This window comes from Crinia signifera, chromosome 9 (genome assembly GCF_055691185.1).
Source record: "Crinia signifera chromosome 9, ASM5569118v1, whole genome shotgun sequence".
NCBI classification, from domain to species: domain Eukaryota; kingdom Metazoa; phylum Chordata; class Amphibia; order Anura; family Myobatrachidae; genus Crinia; species Crinia signifera.
In genome coordinates, this window is record NC_139225.1 from 17,670,401 (window position 1) to 17,688,735 (window position 18,335).

General features: G+C 49.4%; 3 protein-coding genes across 4 annotated transcripts in view; 2 read left to right on the plus strand and 1 right to left on the minus strand.

Annotated features, from left to right (window-relative positions):
* The window catches only part of CDK16 (cyclin dependent kinase 16), a 34,472-nt gene extending 27,396 nt beyond the window's left edge, over positions 1-7,076 (plus strand). For both annotated transcript variants that reach the window (XM_083161228.1, XM_083161227.1), the window contains 2 exons: positions 5,012-5,083; positions 5,935-7,076. In XM_083161228.1, coding sequence (XP_083017354.1) covers positions 5,012-5,083; positions 5,935-5,975 — 113 coding nt within the window. In that variant the 3' untranslated portion in view covers positions 5,976-7,076. The remainder of the gene's footprint in view (positions 1-5,011; positions 5,084-5,934) is intronic.
* A 244-nt stretch (positions 7,077-7,320) lies between these two features.
* On the minus strand, positions 7,321-11,669 carry LOC146037225 (ER membrane protein complex subunit 3-like). Its single transcript, XM_083161229.1, has 8 exons — positions 11,369-11,669; positions 9,772-9,829; positions 9,268-9,361; positions 8,527-8,631; positions 8,365-8,446; positions 8,217-8,296; positions 7,911-7,993; positions 7,321-7,648 (listed from the first exon to the last, which is right to left on the minus strand). Exons 1-8 carry the CDS (start codon positions 11,521-11,523, stop codon positions 7,547-7,549), a joined length of 759 nt encoding a protein of 252 aa, XP_083017355.1. The 5' UTR covers positions 11,524-11,669; the 3' UTR covers positions 7,321-7,546.
* UXT (ubiquitously expressed prefoldin like chaperone) lies at positions 11,576-17,065 on the plus strand. The gene is made up of 6 exons (XM_083161230.1): positions 11,576-11,733; positions 12,541-12,622; positions 13,247-13,314; positions 14,650-14,757; positions 15,398-15,461; positions 16,795-17,065. Exons 1-6 carry the CDS (start codon positions 11,675-11,677, stop codon positions 16,840-16,842), a joined length of 429 nt encoding a protein of 142 aa, XP_083017356.1. The 5' UTR covers positions 11,576-11,674; the 3' UTR covers positions 16,843-17,065.
* The last annotated feature ends 1,270 nt before the right edge of the window (positions 17,066-18,335 follow it).

Here is an 18,335-nt window from a genome sequence, read left to right on the forward strand (position 1 = left end):
TTATCCCTGAGTCACGTATTCTGTGGAACAAGGACTTCGATATTAGCCAATAATCAATCCTAGAGGAAGAGCGATGGGGGTGGGAGTAAAAGGTGTACTCTCGCGCTACAGGATTGTGGCACCTCCATGGATCACACAAGTCTAGTCCCTCGGTTAATAACGCTATTGGCGTACCCTCACTTCCCGTGTTGCTCCCCTCTGCCCCTCCCCTGGACCTATCCAGGCCAGCCGATTGAACACAGTTAAAGTCCCCCCCCATGATAGCAGTTTAGTGTATATATCTGTGAAAAACGCTCTGTGTTGGCTGACTGGAGCGTAAATTGCCGCTAGTGTGTATATCGAATCAAGCAGGTGTACTTTGATGAATATAAAATGTCCCTCTGGATCCGCCCATACATCTCTTATATCATAAGGAAGTCGCTTACTAAACAAGATTACTACCCCCCTCCTTTTTGAGGTGTATGAGGCCGCCCTGTAATCCCCTATCCATTTATCCCTTAAGGTGTTGTTATTATTTCTGTTCCAATGAGTCTCCTGAATGAAAGCAACATCAGGTTTTAACCTTTTCAGATGCGTCAGCATTTTCCTCCTTTTTATCGGCGTATTCAAACCCTCCACATTCCAAGATACAAACTTTAGCAAAGACTGTGTTCTAGTGGTGCTATTAGACCCTGAGGCCATATCCTATCCTATACCCTTCTTAAACCTTAAACTTGAGTTGTTAACGCTGTAAATCGGTCCTTTCCCTGTCCCAGCGAGCAGGTCTAGGAACCTTGAATTAGGAATACCATTTAAATCTGTACCTATAAACACAATGTCATTCCTGTATAAAACCGTTATTAAAGTTATCCATAAACATTTGGAATTTTTTAAAAAACATTGGTGCTGCCCAAAGAGCTGCAACTTAATCAATTTTAACACTGACTTCACATTAAAGGCATCTGAGAGCAAACATGTGGTAACATTAAGTAAAATTAAATAACATGTAGAAACAGTGAACTTCACCTGAGGTCGGCCGTCCCCCCAAGCCCTGTGCAACAAGAATTGTCTTTGTCTTCGGCGTGGTGGGTAAGCCCCCTCTCCCGAAGCGCTCAGTCCCAACAGTGCACTGGCCATTAAGCGAAATAGAGATACAATTGAGCTGAGGAAAAAACTTAGTAGTCTACCCCTCTGGGTGAAATAGCGGTGGGGTTTCTGCATGTGTGTCCATAAAAGATATATAGTTAGGGAAGATACACGGTCTTCCCCCTCAATCCGCGTCTGACATGTGGGTAGTCGAGTTGTCTCTCAAGGATTCAATAAAGTTCCTCGCGGCTTGTGGCGTTTCCAAAAAGTATGGCTTCCCCTCGTGAATCACCCTGAGTTTGGCAGGGTAAACAAATTTCTGGCCCATTTCAAAAAGCTGTTTGCACGCCGGTGCGAATTCCTTTCGTTGCGCTGCCACAAGGGCAGAGAAATCTTGAAACAATAGGAGCTTGCTGTTTTGGTATTGTAAGTCCTTACATTTCCTGTATGCATCCATCAGACGCACTTTGTCCGCATAGTTTAGAATTCTTAGAATCACTGGTCGTGGTCTGTCTCTGGGGTTTCGCCTTTCTGGGCCTATTCGGTGTACTCTTTCCACTATCATCGATTCGTCTTGAGTTACACAGCCGAGTTCCCTAGGGAGCCAGGATGATACCAACTGCATGAGTTCGGAGGTCTTAACGGTCTCTGGTAGACCCACAATGCGCACATTGTTTCTCCTGTTCCTGTTCTCCAGGTCCTCAAGCTTATCCTGAATGGAGGCCACCATCTTCTGTTGTGTGGTTACCAAGGCCTTTGAGGCCGCTAGTTCATCTTCTAGGTCCGAGATCCTCTGTTCGGCTTCTGAGAGTCTCTGTGCCTGCTGTGTCAGTTGGGTGAGAGTTGCTTCTATTGATTGTTGAATAGGGGCTAATTTTTGATCTAGCAGTGTCGCCAGAATGGCCGTGAGTTCTTGTGTGGGAGCCGTCCCTGGATCTGGGGAAGTCGGCGCATCAGAGTCTCCCTCTTGCCCTAACCGTGGCGAGGCAGGGGATTGAGGTGTCACGGCTTTCCCTTTGCCTTTATTCTGTTGTCCACCTTTCGGCGCTTTCTGTGACTTTGCCACATATTTGTCCATGATGATGGTGAGGTATAGTTGGATTGTTGTCAGTGCAGCCTGATGTGTCCGCAATATCCCTGCAGAGCACAGCTCCTCCGACCCGCAGCAGTGAGCCGCGTCCACAGGTAGTCGCGGAACGGGTATGTTTGCTGTTTGGTCTTTAATCTTTCAAGGGTTAACAAGGTGAAGTACAGTGTAGGTTGGTTTTTTTATGGGGTTAAGGCCAGTTAGGTGCGTGGCAAGTACCCCCCAAATGCACTGGAGAAAAGATGTTCAGGAAAGTCTGTAGGCAGTTGGAAGGCAGCTGGGGCTGTAACAGTCTGTGACACTGCTGCAGTACACTGACTCCTTACAGGCAATCAGGCTGCAGTGTAGTATTGTCTTAGGGAATAGGCACCCCCCTGCTGGTCTCTGGCCAGCTATCTTTATTCCCTGCCCCCAGGCTCCCCCAGGTAGAAATAGGTGTGGGGATGGCAACCTTATTTGATTCTTTGTGTTCCTCTGCCTCCCAGGGCCCTGTTGCTGCGCAGCCCCAGTCTCACTGTCTCCCCTCAGCTGTGGGTGCTCCCTCAAAGGCCTTACCAGGCGTTCTCCGGTGCCTGAGGTGTTCCTTCAGGGTCCCTGCTTGGGATCCGCTCTCCCAAGGGCCCAGGGAGCTCCTCTGAGCCCTTGTGCTGCCTCTCCTGAGCCGCCGATCGGTGCGCGAGCGCACGCGGCGGCCGCGTCCAGAAATCCAGCCCCCGGCTTCAGGCGCGGACTAGGCCGCAAGCGCCGGATCGCTTCTCCGCGCTGTCCCGGAGCTTCCGACCCCCCCCGCACTGCTCCAGGGGTGTTCTCCTGGTCGGGTAGGTAGTGGATGAGCGGTGGGGCCCCCTGAATATGCCCCTTTTTGAGGTGCCTTGCAGGAGCTCTATTAGACGCGTCCTGTCCTCATATGTCCTTTTCTTAATAATTGTCTGATCTGTATGTATCCCGTATCCGTACTTAAGCAGCTTATTCGCCGGATCAGGTGCTATCAGACTTCAGATTAATTTTATTATTGGATCTCTCCACTTAATAGGATCAACTTCTATTGCACAGCTTGTGTATGTTAATACAGAGTTTGTCTCCCAAAAATTAGCGATATCCTCGCTGGGATCTAGATGGCTGCCTAAATTATTGTTGATTTTTATAAATTATAACAAGCGCTCCAAGGTCCAAGAATAGTTTGACACTATTCTACTATCCCGCCCCCTCCTTATTTCTCACCTGTTTATTCATAAGAATTTGTTTAAGTACCCAGACTTTAGGTTTTATTAGCTGAACAGTAAGTGCTTTGAACAGACAAATATTATAAATATTTGTCCCCCATCATGCTGTGCCCGTTAAATATGGTAGCTTAGTGCTTCTCAGCACTTATATATGTAGCGCACAGCAATACTTCTCCCAGCACCCGCAAAGATCTGAGGGACCCTCTGTCTATACGCACAGTTCCCTCTCATTCTGCAGGGCTGCGGGGATCGGGACAAAGCTTATGCAGGTCCCGGATAACGCAAGGTTTCAGTTACCAGTGCTGCAGGGTGATTATATGAATGTCGCTCAGCGGACTTTTGAGCGCCCACAGATATCAGGGGGTAAGTGTGTTCATACACACAGTGCCCTCTTTCTCTGCCGGGCTATCAGGCTCAGATTCTTTATCACACCTATCTATCTTTTAAATATTTCACTCTGATACAAGGTTATGCAGTCTCCTTCTGATAAGAGACTTTTTATATTACAATAAATAAAGGTTATATTTTATGAAAATAAATTGATTCTCAGTGCACCCTGTAAGATACTACTTTTTCTTCGTGGGTGTTATGGTTTGAGGTAACATGTTTAAAAAAGGGGCAGACTAGATGGGCCAAGTGGTTCTTATCTGCTGTCAAATTCTATGTTTCAATCAGTTTATACTTATTATTTAGCACCTTCCAGAAGATAGATGGGATGTTACTAGGGATGCTAATCCCGGGCCATCTTTTCAATCCCGGAATTCGGGATTGAAAAATGCAGAATCCCTACCCTGCCCCGGTCACCCGCATATTTACTTACATGTGCAGGTGGGGCCGGGCGATGGAACCGGGCACGGCCTGGGTGGGTGGTCTCAGAGGCGGGAGGGCAGCGCGGTGCGTCCAGGACCAGGCGGCTGTTTGGCTACGCAGTGTGACCTCTGATGTCGTCATGCCGCGCAGAGCAGCACTTCTGGGGACGGGAGAAGCCGGGCAGCACCCACTCAGGCGCTGCCCGGCATTGGACTGTGCATGCACAGTCTAATACCGAAATCCCAGGATTGGAATCCCGGCGTTTTAGGGGCCAATTCCCGGGATTGGCCACCACATTTTATTATTTTCTAGAAGGAGCTAAATAAATCACATCCCACCTTTTAATAGAACTCCCATCTTAGTAAATTTACCCCTTAAATGGGGGATTCGATTTTGTTGCCTTGATGAAGCACGAATGCGGGACACCCATTTATTCTGCACGCACCCTTCTGTGGGGATGAGCAGAGATGGTTGAAAAGTCTCTTTCCCTTGTTGAGGCTAGAACTATAAATGGACCTAGCCATGGTGGAGTACAGTGTGTTTGAGGGTCACAAGCTGAACCCAATATCACCCTGACAGTTTAGACAGGAAATTGTGCACCCAAGAAACAATTGTATCGCCTTCTTCCTTCAACCTGCTTCTGCCTCCTCCTGGGGCCGCCTGATCCTCCGGTGTTTGACCCATATCATAGGGAATGGTGACATCACTAATCTTTAGGAACTTGATTGACTACTTCCTCATGAAGATTAAGAGACGGCAACATGGCCGCCTCTACGCTGTGTACATGACAGGTTTTAACCAAGATTTGAATTCTCACTATTGCCAGCTACTTCCATCTTTGCACTGAAAGAGATACATCTGGATGAGGAGAACAAGCACAGGCCAGTGGCAGAACCAGGTGAGACACAAATTTCTCCATACGTTTTATATAACGGTGACTTATTGTGGGCAAATAGGATAACCTGGCCCTAAAGCAGGGGTGGTAAAACCAGTCCTTGAGATCTACCAACATTTCATGTTTTCCGGACCTCCTAGCTGGTGCACATTGGCAGTCATTACTAATACCCCTTTCACACCAGAAAATGCAGGGACTTACCCGGGAATACAGTCCCCGGATCATGCAGGGACAATCCCGGGTTGGCATCTTACACACCAGCCCTGTCTCTGCATTTTCTGGTGTGAGCAGGAAGAGATAGGGGGGGCTCTATGTCCCTATAGCGGTGGTAGGAGAGTGGGCAGTCACCCAGCAGCTCCGTGTACCAGGGGGGAGGGGGGGGGGGGCTCCATGTCCCTGCAGCAACGGGCAGCAGCAGGTTCCCGTCCAGGACCTGGAAGCCGGGTAAGTACCTTTCACACCGGCGATAGTTGCGGGTTGTTCCTGGGCCCAACCCGGGAATTCAGGCTGGTGTGAAAGGGGTATTACTGTCACACTGTCTAGACCCTCTAGCTGGTGCAGTTGCAGTCATTACTGTCACATTTCCCAGACCACCTAGCTGCTGCACAGGTGCAGTCATTACTGTCACATTTCCCAGACCACCTAGCTGGTGCCCAGGTGCAGTCATTACGGTCACATTTTCTAACCTGTGCTATATCATTCCTAACTGACACGGTCTACAGATCCACAGGTGGTCTGGAAAACATGGACTGCCGGTAGATTGAAGACTAAAGTAGGGAAAGGGGAAGTGCACAATGAGGGCACTAGTCCACGTACGATGGATGATCACTAAAACCTTGTTGTTTCTTTCCCAGTTCTCTCACAGTCCCGTAGGCTCAGCCTGGTTCTTGGCTGAACACCGGTGGAGCTTTGTCCTTGAAACGAAAGTGTGGTCCTACAGCTGGAAACAGACCAAGGCCGGACAGAGCCTTGCCTGAGACTGCTCCTGCTTCCCGCAGTTGGTGGACGAGTGAACGTGGACATTAGGCAGTGCCAGCATGTGGCATCTATAATACCCATATTATCTTTCCCGTTCGGACACTATGTGCTGATATGCTGCTGTTCCTCCGGGGACTCTTGCCACACTCCCTGCCGTGTGTCATATCGTATACTCCCCCTGCCACGCGTCCGCTCCTTGCTCTCCCATGTGCGTTAGTCCTTCCTCCTCTCCTTGCAAGGGGTGGTCTTACTATCTGTTCCGTTACTCTTCATGAAAATATGGCCAAGACTCAGTTGTGATCTGGTAAGAACATCTGTATATATCTCACTGGTAACTTCCAACTCTACAGCGAAGGTTCCGGATTGGGTTCTATGGAGAGATTTCTGTATTGGCAGGTGGTGAGAGCTGCATAGACCATTGAAAGCATGACAAAGACTTAGCAGCTGCTCCGTGAAGACGCAGCTCGCCCGTAGGCCAGTAGAAAATATGGAGGAACTTTGATAGAAATGTTGTAATCCTGGATATCACAGGTGGTCTAGATCTTGCTCCAACTGATTGGTAGAAGGGCTGTTTATTTACCCCTCCCCCTCCTCATCAGTAAGGTTATGCTGTGTGTAAACCACTCCTAACCTCCTCTGTGTGTGTGTGGCGAAGGTTTGTACGTCGTGGACAATGGGGACTAATCTGTCTCCGGGGTAAAGTCACTTTACTTTTCTCAGGAATAAAGATACAGGGCTGTGCCTGAGACAGTCAGTATTACAGACAGGGCTTGTTAACAAGTCCTTGGAAACTGCATACAGAACAGAAAGGATATACGTAGGGACAGGGAAAGACTGTGGCTTTCCACCGTACACAGATCCGCCATTGGCAGCCAAATGCGGCTGCGCTCCCTCCCTAGTCGGTTATCTTTTTTTTTTTTTTCTTTGTCGCCCAGGGGAGGAGCAAGGCAGGGGCTCCGAACCCTCTTCCTGCTACATATCAGATGTATGAACAACTATTAAAATCGTGAAAACCAAATTTGCAGAAACGTTTCCTTATTGTGATCAGTTGTTGTCCGGGTGGATCCTCGAGCACTTAATTGCTGTAAAGCAATAAGTCACACTAATGCTGTAATTCCAGATACCAGCATTCGCTATAGGTGAAAGTCATTTCTTATCACAACCTTTTATCCACAGCTTGGACATTAGGCCTCATCCAGTAGCCAACATGGGGATTACAGGGCCTATTGATTTGCTATGTATGGTCTACAATAGCTGCAGCATTTGGTTTAACAACTTTATTTATACTTGGCACCGACAACACAGTAGTTTTTGCATAGAAACAGATTTCATCTCTGTATTATTTTTTGCCCTTTAAATCAGACGTCGAACATTTACAAGGAATCCCGTTGCATCAATTGCGGAGATCACACTTGTTTTACTGAAAAAACATTCTGTTAGAAAAATACATGGTAGAAGGTGTTTGCATCTCCACTGGCCGCAATGTGATCACTGACTAAAGTCCAGACTCAAGTCCTTAGCGATCAGATCTTCCTCCACGTTCTCCAGGGCCCACTGGTGTTCTGTGATCTCCATGGCTTCCCATTCCGCCTGAAGAGGATAACAGGTGAATGAGATATGGAATGAGGCGGAGTGATGGTTCAGGCCTGCAGTCCCCCCTCCAGTCCTCCTATTCCAGGACAGGCCAACCTGTGGCTCTCCAGATGTTGTGAAACTACAAATCCCAGCATGCCTCGCCACAGTTTTAACACTCCCTTATAGCAAAACTGTGGCAAGGCATGATGGGAGTTGTAGTTTGACAACATCTGGAGAGCCACAGGTTGGCCAGGCCTGTCCTATTCTATATACTCACTTTAAAAGCTTTATTGGTGTCTGGTGGCACAGACATGGCCGCCCCGGTCATTTGATCCTGCATTATACGGCTCTGATCAGCAGCTGTAAAACAAGACCGAACCAAGAGGCTAGCTCAGCATTATTAGAGCCAAGCCGTCTTTTTGTATCCGCTACAAAAGATTCACACCCATCCCAGAAGACCATTACAACAGGTTCTCCCTGAATTTGGGTGGGCACAAACTGACTGCCAGACCTCCGGGGCGGGCCTTAACTTAAGACCGTTCTGGAGTTACATTTATAGTAACCCACCCATTCCCAAACTCACCATTGTCCTGTCCCAGTATGAGGGTATACATACTACGCAGTCCAAACACATTGAGAAAATACCAGGATGCAGAGCTGACCCTAGAAGTAGATCACAGGTAAGAGCCATAGCCATGCCGTTTTTATTATCAAGTGGACAGTGTTCTCACCAGGACGCGTCCAGAGAGACCAACTCAATCCCGCGCTGTAACATGGGCTTGAACCGCAGAGTCAGGGGGAACGGAACCTTGGCTAGAAAGACAGTGCAACGTGTTACAGACACTCCTCTTCACCCCACAATCACTCAGGAGGACTCCATGCACAACACTTACTTGTAAGGAAACCAGAGAAGGCCCAGTTGATCCAACCGCCAATGACGATCATAGGCAGGACATTGGTGAGGTTACCCTTCATCATTTCAGTGACCATGGTTGGGTCTGCGGGTGGAGGAATGAAGCACAGAAAAGCTTTGCACAAAACAGCACATACAGCAGGCAATACTATGTATCGTTCTTTAAGATATATGATCAATCAAAATGATGGCCGGAAAACTACAAACCGAGAGCTTGGAACAGAGCGATGGTGAACCTGACATGCAGACAGGTTGGCAATGTGTCATCTCGACCAAGCACAATGGGAAAGCAGATGCTGATACAATGCTGCCGGTGGCATTAGTATCACGTCAGCATGCCGGCTTACACATCACGCTGCCCTGTCCGAGTGTCAGCCTTTTGATTAGCAATACTTTGAATAATCCCTTATTTACTATATCTTTGTCTCTATTGCCATTTAAAAATAACCGTTGTAGTTTTAACTGGGTTAAAAGGAGGTGTCGGTCAACCCAGCATTTTTCAACTGGGTGCATTTCTACTGCACAGTATCCCGGGTTGCTGCATATTCATGTACTATATTTAGGGCAGTGTAAAAGTGTCATAAGACCACTCAGAGGGAGGCTGACATATGATCAGTCCTGCATTCAGGTATTGGCTTATAGCTGCATATAAAGCCTAGGTAGATACGAGAATTCCCACAAACCCAATAGTTTACATCGACAAGGCAGGATGGATAATTACCAGTCATTGGATTCCGTTGTACCACTTTCCTTTTGGTTATCTTAAAGAACCCCGTCTCTGCATCATTGAAATAGAACTTCCGCATGAGGAAAGACTGTGGGTGGAATGGGGAGAGCAGTTATACAGAGATAGCCGACAATCTATGGAGCTAATAAGCCACAGTCTGCATCAAAAATTAAAATACAGGTGGAACGCCGGTCAGCCAGCCTGAAGTATCGCCAGATCTCCTAAGCTGGAGCTCCATCTGACTGGGACATACGAGCGTCTCACATGCTCGTGCGACCCAGTCACCAGAGCAGCGGGGAGCTGATTCCCTGCCCGTCTCCGCTTTAGAGAGACGAGTGGGGGGAGCCACGACAGAAGGGGGTGCGCTCACGCAACCTCTTCTGTCGGATGGCATACAGCTGTCGATTGGCAATTCTATCAGGGATGCAGTTATAATCCCGGCGGCCGGGCACTGCAACTTCTAAACACACACACCGGGCCAGCACTCACACCACACACCTGCCGCGGGATATATTTCCCATTTTCCCTGAGAATCCGGCTCCGTATAAGCACCTGGCTGAGAAAGATAAAGAAGGGTCAGGTAATATAGAACACATAGGTGGGGAAGGGGGGAGATATGGGTCAGGGGGTGCAGGTAGCTGCGGGTGACGGGGCATATACGGTTCAGGGGGTGCAGGTAGCTGCGGGTGACGGGGCATATACGGTTCAGGGGGTGCAGGTAGCTGTGGGTGACGGGGCATATACGGTTCAGGGGGTGCAGGTAGCTGCAGGTGATGGGGCAGATACGGGTCAGGGGGTGCAGGTAGCTGCGGGTGACGGGGCAAATACGGTTCAGGGGGTGCAGGTAACTGTGGGTGACGGGGCAGATACGGTTCAGGGGGTGCAGGTAGCTGCGGGTGACGGGGCAGATATGGGTCAGGGGGTGCAGGTAGCTGCGGGTGACGGGGCAGATACGGTTCATGGGGTGCAGGTAGCTGCGGGTGACGGGGCAGATATGGGTCAGGGGGTGCAGGTAGCTGCGGGTGACGGGGCAGATATGGGTCAGGGGGTGCAGGTAGCTGCGGGTGACGGGGCAGATACGGTTCAGGGGGTGCAGGTAGCTGCGGGTGACGGGGCAGATATGGTTCAGGGGGTGCAGGTAGCTGCGGGTGACAGGGCAGATACTGTTCAGGGGGTGCAGGTAGCTGCGGGTGACGGGGCAGATATGGGTCAGGGGGTGCAGGTAGCTGCGGGTGACAGGGCAGATATGGGTCAGGGGGTGCAGGTAGCTGCGGGTGACAGGGCAGATACGGTTCAGGGGGTGCAGGTAGCTGCGGGTGACGGGGCAGATACGGTTCAGGGGGTGCAGGTAGCTGCGGGTGACAGGGCAGATACTGTTCAGGGGGTGCAGGTAGCTGTGGGTGACAGGGCAGATACGGTTCAGGGGGTGCAGGTAGCTGCGGGTGACGGGGCAGATATGGTTCAGGGGGTGCAGGTAGCTGCGGGTGACAGGGCAGATACTGTTCAGGGGGTGCAGGTAGCTGCGGGTGACGGGGCAGATACGGTTCAGGGGGTGCAGGTAGCTGCGGGTGACAGGGCAGATACTGTTCAGGGGGTGCAGGTAGCTGCGGGTGACGGGGCAGATACGGTTCAGGGGGTGCAGGTAGCTGCGGGTGACAGGGCAGATACTGTTCAGGGGGTGCAGGTAGCTGCGGGTGACAGGGCAGATACTGTTCAGGGGGTGCAGGTAGCTGCGGGTGACGGGGCAGATACTGGTCAGGGGGTGCAGGTAGCTGCGGGTGACGGGGCAGATACTGGTCAGGGGGTGCAGGTAGCTGCGGGTGACGGGGCAGATACAGGTAGCTGTGGGTGACGGGGCAGATACAGGTCAGGACGGCCATTTGTGTCATGGATAGACATATGTTTGTACAATAATAATTTAATGATCCTGCTTAATGTAATGGTTTAATATTAACATATTCTGAATAAGAAGCTGGAGCTCAAATAAGAAGCCAACTTCAGGGTCGGAGGGCACATGCAGCTGAGGCAGAAGGGCAGGTACAGGGGGATGAAGGGGCACATGGGACAGGTATGGCGAAGGGGGGTCCGGGCACACCTGTCGCTGAGGGGCTCCAGCTCGGTCTTCTTCTCCCCCTGCAGCAGGCGGGTGACATGGTGGCGGAGCAGGCCGCTCAGGAAGGTGATGACCACGATGGGCAGCACCACCCACAGCCGGATACTGGAGTCCAGCAGTATCTCAGGGCTCGCCATCTTGTCGCGGCGTCTCACCGGAAGCCGACACAGGAACAGGAAATGAAAGGAGGGCAGCTGCCAGGAACCATCATGGCGGCCGAGCCTGGTCTACGTCATCATGTGTCACATGAATGGCGTCAGTATCGCCCAGAAGCGGCGCGGGCCGTAGATGGAGAAGGTGCAAAAGTACGAGGCGTTCCTGACGGACACCCTGCAGCGGGACCTCAGGTGCGAACCACGTGACCACTATGGTGCTGGACATGTGATCCCTATTCCCTCCCTCCAACATCCCACCTCTTTCCTCCCATCTATAGTACCTCATGCCTCCCACAGACCTATAGCACAGGCTTTCCCAACCACGGTCCTCAAGGCACACCAACAGTGCAGGTTTTAGTGATATCCAGGCTTCAGCACAGATGTTTTAATCAGAATCACTCAGGTACTAATTAAGTCACCTGTGCTCAAGCCTGGATATCACTAAAACCTGCACTGTTGGTGTGCCTTGAGGACCGTGGTTGGGAAAGCCTGCTATAGCACCTCACACCTCATCCCTCCAACCTCTAGTGCCTCACACCTCATCCCTCCCTCCAACCCCACACCTCTTACCTTCCCACCCACCTATAGCACCTCACACCGCTTTCCACCTTTAGCTCCTCACAACTAATTCCTCCCACCCACTTATAGCACCTCATCCCTCCCTACCATCTATGGTGCCTCACACCTCATATTTCACCTCCCACCAATAGCACCTTACACCTCATCCCTCCAACCTATAGCACCTCATCCCAACCTCTATTGCCTCACACCTCTTCCCTTCGGCCTATAGCACCTCACACCTCATCCTTCCCACCCACCTATGGCACCTCACACCTCATCCCTCCCACCTATAGCTCCTCACAAACCTCATCCCTCCCTACCACCCATAGCACCACATACATCCCGTCCACCTATAAATCATCATACCTCATCCCTCCCACCTATAGCACCTCACTGTCCTCACACCTCATCTTCATGGAGAAATCCCTTTCCCCACAGGAGAGTGTTGGAGAGCCGCGATGGGGTGTATGAGAAGATCAGCCAGTACCTGCAGCTGAAGAATGTCATTGAGAGACTACAGGTACCCGCTTGGACCCTTGTCACTCTGAGTATACCTGGGGCATCGCGAGATGCCAAAGTATGGGTACATTAAGAGGCTGCTGTGTAAGATTAGTGTTAAATTGTATTATACACCGTAAGCGCAGACATCTTATGTCTTCTGAATTCACTAGAAGCTGGTGACATTACAGAAACATGTCTCGTACCTCTTTCCATCTGATGGACCCTCTGCTCAATTTCTGCACTCATGTCCTGCCAACGACGCACTACTGTACAGTGACTTATAAATGGAGGTCATCAAATGACATCAGTATACAGCTGACAGTGGGAGGTGAGGCACCCCCAACCTCATTACTCATTAATGATACTAGTTCCTAGTGATTAAATCATAATTATGAGCGTAGTTCTGAACTGTGCAGCATCAGCTGACATCACTGAGGTAGGAGGCACTGCCTACCTCATGGCTCATAAACATCACTATTGGTGTGAAATGCTACCTCTACGTCTACAATAGGAATCATCTCGTAAGTAGGAAACATTTTTTTGTCATACAATTAAAGATGAGCACAGGTAATTGTCTGGGTATATGCATGAGGTTAACGATGAGAAGATCAAGTCTGAGGTTCTTGTTTTTATTTTACTGTAGGAGCTGGATTCTGGGCCCCTCCAAACGCAGGTTGATCTAGGCTGCAATTTCTACGTAAATGCTGAGGTGTGAGTGCCCGCTACCAATCCGAAGCCCCCCCGTCACCTAATACTTAGATGTACCCCAGTGTACCTCAGTCGCTCCATTTAACCCCACCTCCTGTCTCTGCCTTGTATGTGGACCTCGGTCTCTCCATCTTACCTCACCTCCTCTCTCTGCCTTGTATGTGGACCTTGGTCTCTTCATCTTACCTCACCTCCTCTCTCTGCCTTGTATGTGGACCTCGGTCTCTCCATCTTACCTCACCTCTCTGCCTTGTATGTGGACCTCGGTCTCTCCATCTTACCTCACCTCTCTGCCTTGTATGTGGACCTCGGTCTCTCCATCTTACCTCACCTCCTCTCTCTGCCTTGTATGTGGACCTCGGTTTCTCCATCTTACCCCACCTCCTTTTTTTGCCTTGTATGTGGACCTCTGTCTTTCCATCTTACCTCACCTTCTCTCGCTGCTTTGTATGTGGATCTCGGTCTCTCCATCTTACCTCACCTCTCTGCCTTGTATGTGGACCTCGGTCGCTCCATATTACCTCACCTCTTCTCTCTGCCTTGTATGTGGACCTCGGCCTCTCCATCTTACCTCACCTCTTCTCTCTGACTTGTATGTGGATCTCAGTCTCTCCATCTTACCTCACCTCCTCTCGCTGCCTTGTATGTGGATCTCGGTCTCTCCATCTTACCTCATCTCCTCTCTCTGCCTTGTATGTGGACCTCTGTCTCTCCATCTTACCTCACCTTCTCTCGCTGCTTTGTATGTGGACCTCTGTCTCTCCATCTTACCCCATCTCTCGCTGCCTTGTATGTGGACCTCCGTCTCTCCATCTTACCTCACCTCCTCTCCGCCTTTTATGTGGACCTCGGTCTCTCCATCTTACCTCACCTCCTCTCTCTGACTTGTATGTGGATCTCGGTCTCTCCATCTTACCTCACCTCCTCTCTCTGCCTTGTATGTGGACCTCGGCCTCTCCATCTTACCTCACCTCCTCTCTCTGCCTTGTATGTGGACCTCGGCCTCTCCATCTTACCTCACCTCCTCTCGCTGCCTTGTATGTGGATCTCGGTCTCTCCATCTTACCTCACCTCCTCTCGCTGCCTTGTATGTGGACCTCTGTCTCTCCATCTTACCTCACCTCCTCTCGCTGCCTTGTATGTGGATCTCGGTCTCTCCATCTTACCTCACCTCCTCTCGCTGCCTTGTATGTGGACCTCTGTCTCTCCATCTTACCCCACCACCTCTATCTGCCTTGTATGTGGACCTCAGTCTCTCCATCTTACCCCACCACCTCTAGGATAGACCCTGGCCGAGATAATTTCTCTCATATTGTTTGTATATGTACTTTCCTGCAGCCCGGACGCCTCTAAAATCTTTCTGGCTTTGGGATTTGGTTTCTTTGCGGAGCTGACTCTGGATGAAGCGTTGCGGTTTATCGAAAAGAAAAGCAAGATGCTGACACAGTAAGAAAGTCCTGGGGACTCTTTATGATAAGCCCCTGATACCCTAATGTGTCTTTTCCCCTACACTGTCTGTAATCCTCATTTTTTTTTTTTTTTTGTCTGTCTTTCAATATAAATATGTTTTTTAGCCATGAGCTGACCACTGTGGAGTCAGCCATTTTAAAAACTAAGGATTTAGTGGTAGACGGCAGCCATTTTTCAAACTGAGCCAATATTCAGAGTAATAATTCACTAGGAATCGGTGGTATCTCTGAGGCACCTGTACTTTCCTGTGAATGTGTAGGCTTGCACCTGCGTGAATATTGATTCAGCCAACAAAATGGCGTCCTTCACTGCAGGTAGTTTGTCCATTTCCACAGTACAGAATCAGTAGCAGACTCACCTAGAAGTTGGTGGAAAGGCGAACAGGAGGTATTGCTCGTAGCAACCAATTAGATGGTGCCAGTTTCCTGTTCAGTTTATATGACAAGCACTTGGTTGCTAGGGGGGATGCCATTTTTTTGCCCTTGGAGTCCGGTTCTGTGTTTGTGCACATGTGATGACCATGCTACTATTTGTTAATCATAATGCTTTATCACAGGGTTGTTAGTGGCATAATGAGTCACAGTATCTTGTGCCCCTACCCCTACTTGTCTTCCAGAATCAGTGACAATCTGACCAAAGATGCTGCAAATATTAAGGCCCATATCCGGCTGGTACTAGAGGTGAGACCGACATCTGATTGGTTTATAGCGGTTACACCTACATTTGTGCAGGGTTAGTGCAATGGTTAGTAGCCACACACCAATGAGGTCTTCAGTTCAACTCCTATCAAGACCATGTTTGTGAGTGCGGTCTGCTGTCCTCCAACACGCCAGATCATAGCATCACAGTTACATGGCACTGGACTGAATGAGATTGGATGCTTTATCAAAAGACAATTGGTGATATTGCGATGGGTGACACAGCCAGGTGTGCTAAGTACCCTCTTCTGAGATATAGGGTAGATGTATGAAGCAGTGATTAGGGAGGAGAAGTGATAAAATACCTGGTACTTTATCACCAACCAATCAGCTCCTGACTGTTGTTACAGGCTGAGTTTAAAATGCGACAGTCAGGAGTTGATTGGCCGGTAAGAAAGTACCGGGCACTTGGTCACTTCTCCTCCCTTATCACTGCTTCATACATCTACCCTATAATAATCGGTCATCCGGCAAGTGCAGCTGCTAGCCCCAAAAGACAGGGGACAGTGCGCAGGAACCCAAAAACAAGTATCCATAATTATGTACACAGAACATTGTATGACATTTTAATAGTTTGCCCCCATTTATGACCCATTGCATTTTTCTGGTGTATCTCCGCGATGACACGGGTACAGTAGACAAACGAGGCAATAAGTAACCCAAAAATTATGGTTTGTTCATTTTCGTTTTTAGGGCCAGATTCAATAAAGCAAAAAAACAAAGTAATATTGTGTCTGGAACAAACCAGGTTGTTTTGCAAGGGAAGCAAATGGATTTATATTGCTTCTGTGCAGATTAAATACTGGCTGCTTTGGCATGTAGCCCACAGATGTTAGAGCGCTTTATTTTTACACTGTAATTTAGATTTCAGTTTGAACACCCTCCACCCAAATCTATCTCTCTCTGCCCATGTAACATCTGCCCCACATGTAGTGACTTTGATATTGTAATTTGTTTTAAATTAGGTCATAATGAAGGTAAACTATTACCACAAACTCCCTTTTAGACCACAAAGCATTTTGTGGACCTGTTAAGCTGATTTAGAGCATACCTGATACAAGTCAGGGACTTGCCATGCGGAATAGTCCTCTTCAGAAATAAAATAATATCCGACGCAGAAGTAAATCGTTCTGTTGTAACTACCAAAAGAGTGCAGTGCGCCCCCTGGTGGATGCTGAGACAGAAGTTCCTTTAAGGCTCTGTTCATACATTACAACACATCTGTTTTTAACCATGGTCAGGACACCGCAGAGGTGTAGTGTGATTATTTTGAGTTTCTGGCTGTAATGACTGAGCGTTCTCTGAATTTTTCCAGGGTCTTCGTGAATTACAGGATCTGCCTAATGAGCCAGTAGTGCAGTGATGACGGGGAGGCCGGGAGGACGACTCGCCAACAACTGCTCCCAGTTCAAGACAACTGGAACTTGGAGCTAATGCTGGAAGACGAGCAGCCTGTTCCATGTGTGTGCGTGCGTACGTGTGGGTGTGTGTGTGTGTTTACAATGCGTGCACAAGCCAAGCCCTTGTGTATCTCGCTCACTTTAGAGCCCTGTAATACGGGATAATAAACTGATAGCAACACTTAACCCTGCTGCTGCTGCTGAGTTTCCGTTATAATGATCAGATGGAAAGGGGAATCTCTGCACAGGTTTGTTATAGATGGGGTTAAATACCAATTGGGTAGATCTGACAAAAGGGATTAACCCCTTCAGTGGCACTCCCGAGAATTTTCCGTGTTTTGCTCCAGTGCGCAGACTGGCAAACCCAGAAAATTCTCGGGAGTGTCACTGCCTGCGCTTCCTTCCTCCAGGCAGCGCCGCACTCAGCTTCAGCGGCTGACCAGCACTGACTCCTTCCCACTGCTGTGTGCGGCGTGACCTTGCAAGGTCACGCCGCATACAGCCGGGGGCAGGGCCAGGCAGCGACTGATAGCTGACTCTTCAGCAACGCTTCCCGGACCCAGTTCACAGCTGTGGTTTTTTTTTTAGAGAGCGCTCCTCAGAAAAACTCACCCAGTGGGGAACACTCCCTAAAAAAAAAAAAAACACCACTGAAGGGGTTAATACAGTGCAGGTACATACAGTGTATGTACTTTTGTAGTGGGAGGACACTGCACCAGGTAATGCTACTGGTGGGGTGGGGGGGGGGGGGGTTCTGTTCTGTTACAGGTAACTATACATTGTTACACACCGAGAACCTATAATCGTATAAGTGTTCATTAATCCCTTCTGACATTGTCACCCACAAGATTGTAAATAATTGAAATATGCTGAATCCTTGAACAATGGGCGACAATTCAATCTCAGCCCGGGGGGACGTAGGGGCCGGGCGTTTTTCAGTGTCTGAAAATCCGATTGTTCTACACGGCTTTCAGACTGCGCACTTCTCTTTGATGTGCGCCTTTCGGCTCCGCCCGCTAAGGTGCATATCACACTTGCTGGTCTCCTTGTGCCGGCAATCCATGGTGGATCGCGGTCCACTACATTTGTGTGGTCGTGTTTCTGTGGCCGGGCCTAAAGCCCTGTACACACGGTGGATGTGCAGGCATGTTCTGCCAGTATAGAATCATCGCTTGTAGCCTCTGTACCATGGGCCTGATTCACGCCGGTTAACAAGGCTGCAATTTTTTGCAGATGGACAGAACCATGCTGCACTGCAGGTGGGGCAGACGTAACAGGTGCAGAGAGCGTTAGATTTGGGGCAGTTCTTTTGTTTCTGTGCAGGGTAAACACTGGCTGCTTTATTCTTACACTGCAATTTAGATTTCAGTTTGAACACACCCCACACAAATCTAACTCTCTCTGCACCTGTTACATCTGCCCCACCTGCAGTGCAGCATGCAAAAATTGCAGCCTT

Coding starts and splice junctions, on each gene's coding strand:
- LOC146037225 (XM_083161229.1), bottom strand. CDS start 11,523: ATGGCGAGCCCTGAGATACTGCTGGACTCCAGTATCCGGCTGTGGGTG. Junction 9,362..9,771: donor GGAAATATATCCCGCGGCAG/GTGTGTGGTGTG, acceptor TTCCACCCACAG/TCTTTCCTCATGCGGAAGTT. Junction 7,994..8,216: donor CATACTGGGACAGGACAATG/GTGAGTTTGGGA, acceptor CTTGTTTTACAG/CTGCTGATCAGAGCCGTATA.
- UXT (XM_083161230.1), top strand. CDS start 11,675: ATGGAGAAGGTGCAAAAGTACGAGGCGTTCCTGACGGACACCCTGCAG. Junction 12,623..13,246: donor ATGTCATTGAGAGACTACAG/GTACCCGCTTGG, acceptor ATTTTACTGTAG/GAGCTGGATTCTGGGCCCCT. Junction 13,315..14,649: donor TTCTACGTAAATGCTGAGGT/GTGAGTGCCCGC, acceptor ACTTTCCTGCAG/CCCGGACGCCTCTAAAATCT.